Here is a 9461-nt window from a genome sequence, read left to right on the forward strand (position 1 = left end):
AGTGTGAATGGAACTTTTGGAGAGAAGTGCTTCAGCCCATTCAAGTTGACTAAAGAGCAGCATGAATGGAACTTTTAGATAGAAATACTTCAGCCATTCGAATTGACCATGAACACCATCTATATTCCAACCCCTTCCACCACCCTAGTCATAAGAGCTAAAATCCCACCAAGTAAGAGGGATCAGGGAGTGTATTGTGGACGAAGGAACTTCCAGAGCAACGTATAGTTACAACCAAAAAATAGAAAAAAAGAGGTATAACTGTTATAAGTGAGTGGAGCTGACCCGACTCTTGAAAAGAAGCATGTTTGTTGAGGCCACTTAGATAGACTCTTGACAGTATCATTCTAGCATCTATCAGTTGGTGGTGGTAGTTTAATAGAGAGAGCATTCCTGAATGATTGCCTAAAGTTTGCTGAAGTGGGCTTTAGGAGAGAGATATCCTTGTTTTTATGTATACATAGATTCAAACAATCTTATCAGTCAAGGAGGTGTTCATCTTGTTGGCATGGACCACATCCATAGTGATCCAACGTTCTCCTTTAACGTAAACACAAGCAATGGCTCAACAATTTTTGGACTGATGTTCCTAAACATCCAACTTTAGGTGGATGATTTCAGCAAGATCCACCCAACATAATTGAGTGTGGTGACAGGTTCCAGTGATGTTGTCATGTGCATCAAATGCCTATGGGTATCAATGAATTTCACAAAGATGGTTGCACACCATGGATAATTGAAAACAGCAAAGATGAATTAAATATATATGTGAAAGCTGGCCATTAAGGGATTAATCCTCGTGCATCATCAAGAGGGTATGGTGTGCATAAGTCTATATGAAAAGGGTAAGCAATTGATAATGGTGTGCATGTGTGTGGGGAAGATTAGTATGTGCTCATGCGACATGTTGGTAGGGGAGCATGCAAGCATCGGTGAGTGTACAGGCAGGGTGACTCAGCTAGTAAACGAGTAGGTAGACACAAGGGAAAATAAATTGGCAGTTATAAGTGATGGAATTATATAATGAATCTGATCCAATTGCTCATTACAAATCTCTAAAGCACTCACTGATATAATTAAATGCAAAAAATGGTCTAAGTAGACACATAATTATTATTTAATTATGATAAATTCAAAATGTGGTGATCAATTGCGGGAAAACATGTGTTATAAACATTCATATTCCTAAGATTTTCATGAAAGACAAAGGAAAAACATAATATAATTACAAGATATATTCCTTCTCATTTGATGATTGTGGTTGATCTTACAACCGTTAGTATGAAGACACAGTGCAAAGATTGTGGGTTCTCTTTAGAGAAAAAATATTCACTAAATTGATCCATATGAGTCCTATTATGGTTCACAAATTTATACCTTACTATCAATTGTGTTAATTCAAATCATGGCCATGTAAGATGTCCTCGAATTTGAGATAAAAATACATCTTGTGGATGGAATATTAAGTTTTGAATTTTACCAACAAGTCCCTTGTCATAGGATTCCATTCAGCCTTGAATGCAGCAACAAGCCCATAGTGTACCTTAGCACCTTGAGTATTATTGACTTGACTTATTGTTTGTATTAAATTGATCCTGTATTTATATATGTTTTTTATATTTAATTAATTAGGTTGGCCAATAAAGGGCAGTTGGGATTATGGAATCATTATCTAGAATGGCACATGGGTCCAGCGTGTCACCCACATGAGGTTATAGGACATTAGAGGATATACAAAGCACCTAGATTTTTATGAAAAAATATGCTAAGGATGAACTGTAGGAATTCCCAGATGAATTTCACTATGACAGTCTTTCCTTGGGAATCTCCTTATCGTGATCTCCTTGAGCACCCTCTCCTCTCGGAGAAAAAACATCACAGAGAGATGAACATGCTTGTATAGTAGAAGGTGAGGAGGTTCAACATAACATTGACTGCATGGATAAATATAGAGGCCAGACTCAATTTTATCATCCTGACAAGGTGGCAAGCGATCATAGCAGATCAAATGAGGCAATGATAAAGCACATGGTATGAGGTGATGATGTGGCACATGACAGTAAATGATGCAAGTGATAGCATGCGAAAAAATAGGTAGAGGGTGAGTAGTTTAACCCCCAAATGGAAGCAGAGGATAAATAGATACTGGCAGGTGACATAAGCAACAAGACACACACATGATGATACATGTGACATGGTGTTCACATAAGGATGTGGGATGTAGGGCACACATGTGACAGTTGCAATGTAAATGGGGCAGGAAACGTTTTGGCTCTAGTACCATGTGAATCAAGGATAAAATACTTGATTAAGAAGAAAATTGATGTAACATGGTGTAAACTTATAATGGGAATTATTGACCATTATTGTCATGAGAGAGTTAAGTATGAAATGAACATTATTGGCCAGTGTAACATGGCTCTACTTCATGGCATACAAAGAGGAAACAATCAAGACACTTGTTCAAAGGTGGGGTGAGGTTAGAGAAGGGGCTGAGGTGAAGGGGTGATATCATCATTGTTATCTGTAATGTTTTTGTTGGATATATTAGCTTATTATTACCATATCTTGGTATCATTGCAGGTGACCAGTATCTTTTATCAATATTATCCTCAATAAGACCAGTATATGTTATCATTCTGGTAAAAAGTCCAATTTTTATGGATAACATATTATATGGATGATTAATCCCTTATCAAGATTTATAATGATTGGCCATTCTGAAATCTAGTCATGAATGAAATTCACTTTTGCTCAATGTTCATGAAAGCCTAAAGAAAATACAAATACCCAGAGAGGACTAACAAGCAGCTCCAATTTTGAGGTTCATAACCTCACATCTTTCACATCATGAAATCAGCTGAAAATTGGGCTGCATAATTCTTCTGGAGGATGACACGGCATTGAAAAAGCTTTTTGTCTAAGAAATCACTCACCCTTTCACCTTACTCCTTCCCCCTCTCTCTCATATTCTTCTTATATTTTCTTTAACCCCATGTTTATTGTTTCCAAGTTAACTAATATTTTGTCCATCATTTTATATTTCAAATATGCACGGATTGATGATACATTCCCAATCCTTTTTTCACCATATCTTAAGAAGAAAAAAGCTAGAACCTATGGAGTTGGAGGATGCACATGGAACTTCATGTATATTGGAACATAATGATGCAAATGTAAAGTTAAGGCACAACTATTAGAGGTAAAAAATATAAATTTCAAGTAAAAAACTTATCTATCCTACATTGTTTACTTTAATACCATTTTAAAAACAATCAAATACTAATGACAGATATGTGATTTCCATTATACCGATTAATAATTACTAAAGGTAAAGTACCATTAGATACCAATCATTCACTTAAAGAATTTCATGGATATTTATTTTGAATAAATGAATACTAACTAATCAAGTAATAATAATAATAAAATTTTCGAATATCTAACCTCTTGAAAGAAAATGAAATGAATGATTTAACAATACAAGGCTCAAAATAAGTTTCTTATCTTCTTATACAAAATATTACTGGGCTTTTAGTGCCAGCCCAATATTAAATTTTACCCATATATAGTTTAATTATCATTTGAAATTGGGGTTACCCAAAGTCCTCAGCGATTAACAATTATAGATACTGTGCGAGTTGAACAGCGGAGAACAGGCCTCCAGCCCTAGAATTTGTAATCTGCCAAGGTTTTGGGGAAGGGAGATTTGCTCGCGCTCTTCTTCCTCTTCATCCGACGAGAAACGATTTTCTAGCTGCTTCTTCCAGTGATTCGTAGTCTCCAAATCAGTCGCCCGACGGAGGATTCCGATGATATCGACTCGGTTTGTTCACAGAGCCCTTTACCCGGTTCTTCATCGGACATTGGGCTCATCGGACTTTCATTATGCGTTGCCGTGCTTTCGGAACTGAACTGAGTTCGCGAAAAGGTGATTTAGGGGGTCCCTGTCATCGTTTTTTTGTTGGGTGCGTCAGTTCATCGCATGATTTGGCTACTTGGCAGGAATTCCGCGTCGCTGTTGTTTTGTTGTGATGGGTTTTTTTCTGTTCTTTGATGAATGAAGTATTAGACTGTTATTGTTGTTATTTCGTCTTCATTCTATGATGGTCTAAATGTGTTCCGGTTAGTTTCACTCGTTGTGGTTTTTTTTTGATCCATCGGGTGAAGGAATCAGCTTATGCTGGGTCACTCACTAGTACTGGTCATTTTGTCTCCTGTAATGAGTTACCTTCTCATGACAGTATTAAGTTTTGCCGAATCAGAATTCCGTTGGTCAATATCTTAAATCAGCTGCCATCATCCTGAATAGCTAGTAGGTTTTATTTTTTGGGTGTTCCTGCAAATTATTTGTGGATGAAGCATTTTAGAATTGGTTATCACTCTAATGTTTCGAGCCCCGGTGAGTGCCACAAGTAGAGAGAGAGAGAGACACTACCAGACTTTAGCTCAGTAAATAGTCGGAGGTAGGAATTTTTCCACTGCATACAAGTGATGCTATCCGAGTTTGATATACCCATTTGATTTCGGTTGGCTATTGCATTTGGGGCGAGGCAAATTAATCCTGACAATTTGTGTCGTTGTGACATGACTGTACTATAATCAAAGCCGTCGTTTATTATTTTCTTTCGTTTCCGTATGATAATTGATAAACCATTCTGTTCCTCTTCATTTTGTGTCTACTTTTATAAAAATATCTAGGTGATTTTCTGACTGCAATGCGTTTTGCTAATTGATTACCGTATCTTTTGTTACAGTAAGTAGTATACATTATTTTGAAAGCATTATAAGACACGTTTGAAAAAATACTGGCGACTGATTGAGATTCCAATTCGTCCTATCATCGGTCACTGTTGATAAATCGGACTTCTCTTTCATGGATGAAAGTATTGTTTGACTTGTTACATTTCTGTTGGAGACCGGATGCTTTTAATTTGTCCTCTAATTATTGACGCGTTTTATCTTTTGATCATTGGTTTCCTTGCGTAATCATGTCACCTAGTGTGTATCCACCGCATCTTTGGTAGTGTTTTTCATTATTTTATTTTACTTTTCTCATTTTTTTTTATGAACTTCCGGCAACAGTATTATTATGTGAGCAGAAATAGCGAAAGATCCTCTCTTGAATGATTTCATGACTAAGTTCGTCTTAGAAGTCGCTTTGTGCAAGAAGAGTGATGAATAATGTGCATGATTAGCGGTTCAATGCTTTTCCATTGTTCCCGTTGCTGTTGCTCTTTTGTATGCTATCTTATTCTTGTTGGATACTTCTCCAGATGTCCTATAAAGGAAGAAAAAAAACCTTGTACGTCTTTTTGATTTGGCAATTTCAAGGTTAGGAAAGTTGCCTCTAGGAGGTGGCTCTTTTTCCGTGGTTTCTGTCTCGTCAACTCATACTGTTAGTAGGTTGATTGTGGTAGTTGAACTTTATGGGACAAAATCACCCTCTACTCAATGGTGGAGCGGTTGGTTATTGTTTGATTGATCGGGGGTTTGAATCCAACTTGGCAGGATTTGATTCTTTCTTCTATTAAAAAATGTAAAAGTGAATGAAAAAGCTCTATGTTTACAAAACTTTACTCTATGATTCGATCTACTTCATATTTTAGTTGTCAAGATATTCTTTTACTTGAATCCATGCACTTGGATTACATGGCAAGAGTCAGTTCCATTTCGAACTGTCACGAGTGGGAGAACTTTGTGGTTATCTGAATCCTGATGTAGTTGATGAATTTTTTGGTTCTTTTCAGCATTGAACCCATTTGAAATTGGTTTCACTTACTGCCGGGAAAGTCACTCCCCTTCATTTATCCCTATACTTTTGAGGAGAGAGGTCCTTTTTCTCAATTAGACGCATCAGTTACAGACCTGTTTTTTCGTCTTCTGATACGAACCCAGGGTTCTCATCGGGTAAGATCAAGAGAGAGGAAGGAAATGGATCGTAAGATTAGTCACTGAGTTTGCTGACAAAATTGTCTGCATGGACAAGAGAGGACAGGTGGAATGGATGTTGTCAAGCGAAGGATAATGGCCAATGGACAATACCAAGGGAGTGGAGAGGGGAGAAATGGGTGTTTGGGAAGGGAAATAAGCGAAACCTATAACATAGCTTGCATTTCAACAGCTTATTTCATGCCTCCAGCAAGGAGGAATACGCCTGTTCAAAGGGAAACTATACTGGAGGGAAATTACTTAAATGCTTCTATCAGGCTTAGTTATTGCCTCAAATGTGTTGATAGGTTGTTGGGGGGTTCAAGCCGCCCATTGAATCACCCAATAAGAAACTTGTCCATTTGGTGGTTGGCGAGTGACTTTTCTTCTCTGTCTGTGCTCCTGACTTGGCATCCTATAATTGCCTCAAACTTATTTAAGCCCTATGGCCTCCCGATACCCCATCGTTGCTCCTATCGCACTGCCTACTCCAACGTGTCTGCCTCCATTGCCGCTGTTGCCGCCATGAGACTGCGGCCACAGCTAGCTCTCCCTGTGGGTCTGTAGCAGCAAAGATCGCACTTAAGAAATACCATTTTAAGCAAAAGTCAACTCATAATTCATTAATGGGGTCCCAGGTGGGCGTCCCATGCCGCGTCTGTAGCACTTTTGCAGGGGCAAATACAGCTGATATAGTCCTAGTTCCTGCCCAAAGTTTGAACTCGCTTGTCGTACCCCAAAATTTACTCACTTGGGGCAATTTTTGCTTTGAACAGCGCAATCATCCCTTGATAGGCTGAAATTATGCAATAAAACAAGTTACGGCGGGGATTGTAGCATCTTCTTGTTGGAGAGAAAGTTTGAAGATTTGTGTAAGGGTTATTATTCAGTAAAATTACGTCAACAGATAAGTGATCTTTTACCATGTATGTCTAAATATTTCACTGAATGTGTAAGATGTGTTTTCACAACAACCTTCTGCTAGGAAGGTTAGGAGGGAGGTTGGCGAGAGATTGAGATCAAGATCAAACATAGAGATCAAATCATTTTATGGAATATTTCCGGCTGAGCAATGTCCTGGCTCTTTATTAGTTTCTAAAATTATTTAATTTTTCTAAAAAAATATCTGTAATTTCGTTCTCATTAGTTTCTTCCTACAAATCCTACTTTTCTGATTGACTACAGGGATCTAATCTAATCAGTCGTGATAACATTTCTGGTTAAGAAACCAACTGTTTCCCATGAGTAGCAGAGGTCGCCATCAACCGTATCCGAGGCAACCCCAGCCCACAATGATCAATCCCGAGCCATTTGTCCCAGACCTCCGGCTCTCACAAAGGCCCCGCTTCTTTGACATGGCTCCACCCCCAGAAATAATGGAGCAGAAACTCATCTTCCAACACAGTGAAATGCAGAAGCTCGCCCACGAGAATCACCGGCTTGGGTCCTCCCAAGTAATCTTAAGGCAAGATCTCGCCTCAGCACAGCAGGAACTTCACAGGCTGCAGGCACAGATCAACCTCATGAAGGCAGAGAAAGAGCAGACGATAAAGGGTCTCCAGGACAAGATGGCGGGAATTGAGGCCGAGCTTCGGGTCGCTGAGCCCATCAACGTGGAGCTCCAACAAGCTCATGCTGAGGCCCAGACTTTGCTTTCTGTCAGGCAGGAGCTTATATCGAGAGTCCAGCAACTGACTCAACAGCTGAAGCTTAGTCAAGCTGAGCTCCAGCAGATCCCTCCCCTGTTATCTGAACTTGAAGGTCTCAGGAGAGAATACCATAATTTCAGGTGATGATACCACCACCCAAGTCAACCTTTGCCGAATAGGCTTCGTTGTGCCCTGGGAATGTTGATGTATGACGTTGACAGGCAGTTGACAATTGTTGAGGGCGTCATGTTGTCAATGTGTTGGCAATGTCCACTGTGCATAGTTTTAAAACAATTAGTCAATGTCAACACCATGACTTGTGTTGTTAATCTTGACGACAATTTTGGTGTTGACTAGGTTGACATTTTTTAGTTAGAATTTTGACAGGCTTGACATCCAATATTGATGGATGGCGTCAACTCTCTGTGATGCCCTGTCAACATCAACCTCAACTGTCAATGGTTACCCTGTCAACATCATTGTCAACATGAATGGTTACCCTGTTAAATCGTCTATGTTAACATCATATTATCATTCCAAACAAGGCTCAATGCTGTTGACAAATGCTGAACCCTATCATTGAGGGAAAAATTCTGCAAGTTATTCTCAGTTATTTCCTCTGTTAATGCAGGCTAACGTATGATCATGAGAGGAAATTCTACAGTGACCACCTTGACTCGCTTCAGTTGATGGAGAAGAATTATGTTGCTATGTTAAAAGAAGTGGAGAAGTTGCGCAATGAGTTGGCAAATACTACGAGTTCTGATCGAAGAGCTGGTAAGTCTCTGTTTCTTTTTTTCAATCTTCCTCCTTATTTTCTAGTTCGACTTTTACTGATTATCAAATGTAATGCAGGCGGGCAGTATGGGACAAATGTGGGGTACCAGGGGGCCGAATCATACACCCCAAATATGTCTATGCATGCTGCACCAGCCCAGCTTTCTGCCATCCAAAACCCACGTGATGATGCTTATAATGCCCATCAGGTGGGTATTGCCATCATCATCATCATTGTTTTTGCTGTTACGATTATCGTTGTCGGTGTCATCATCACCTTCATCATCATCATTTTTCAATTCGATGTTCAGGGGCGTATACAGAATGTTGGCGCAAGCTCTATGGGTGATTATCGGAGAGGCACTGGACTGGCCCAGGCAGGATACGAGGTTGGTTACGGCAACCCTCGAGGAGGCGGTGGCAGCAGCGGTACGAGCATGATGCGTGGTGGCTATGATGCATCGTGGGCATCTGGGTATGAACTTAGTGCTGGCGAGGCGGCAGCAGGGTACGAAACCGCTGCCCGACCGGGAGCCATGATTGTGAGAAATGTTGGAGGTGGGTCTGCGGCGACAGATCCGCAGCCAAATGGAGTGGGGGATAGAGATCAAGTTCGGACCGGAGGCATGGTTCACCAGCGAGCTGCAGGTGAAATATGAGGATCTCAGCTAGTGGTTTGGTTTTGAGCCTTTGGCATGCAGTATTGGCTCAGGCTGTAGCTCAGGCTCTGGTCTGATTCCTGATTTGGCCAGGTTTATGCTCATCCTGCCAGGCTTCTGTGGTTGACATTGGGTTGAGCTCCCTGCGGAAATTCAGAGTCCAACATTCTGACAATTATTCTGGATGCAATCACTTTTGAATCTCCTCTCTCTCTCTCTCCATCTCTCATTAACATCTTCCTTCAAAAATAAAACACAGTACCCATCTTTCTCTCTCTAACCCCTCTATCTGTCAAAGTCTCTCTTTAACCCCCCATTTATCTCTCTCTCTAACACCCTCTCTCTCTCTATATATATGTATATCCCCATCACTCCTTTTGTAGCTTTGTAACTCTCTCTTTCTTTAACACCCTCTTTGTCTTCCTCTCCCAATTGCTCCTATTTT

The 9461-nt window shown here is 40.0% G+C and overlaps 1 protein-coding gene across 1 annotated transcript; it reads left to right on the forward strand.

Moving 5' to 3' along the window:
- The first annotated feature begins 3605 nt into the window (after positions 1-3605).
- On the forward strand, positions 3606-9222 carry LOC144703248 (sarcolemmal membrane-associated protein). The gene is made up of 6 exons (XM_078575377.1): positions 3606-3931; positions 7117-7720; positions 8212-8357; positions 8436-8566; positions 8669-9005; positions 9110-9222. Exons 2-6 carry the CDS (start codon positions 7173-7175, stop codon positions 9214-9216), a joined length of 1269 nt encoding a protein of 422 aa, XP_078431503.1. The 5' UTR covers positions 3606-3931; positions 7117-7172; the 3' UTR covers positions 9217-9222.
- The last annotated feature ends 239 nt before the right edge of the window (positions 9223-9461 follow it).

This window comes from Wolffia australiana, chromosome 1 (assembly GCF_029677425.1).
Source record: "Wolffia australiana isolate 7733 chromosome 1, ASM2967742v1".
In the NCBI taxonomy this organism is placed as follows: Eukaryota; Viridiplantae; Streptophyta; class Magnoliopsida; order Alismatales; family Araceae; genus Wolffia; species Wolffia australiana.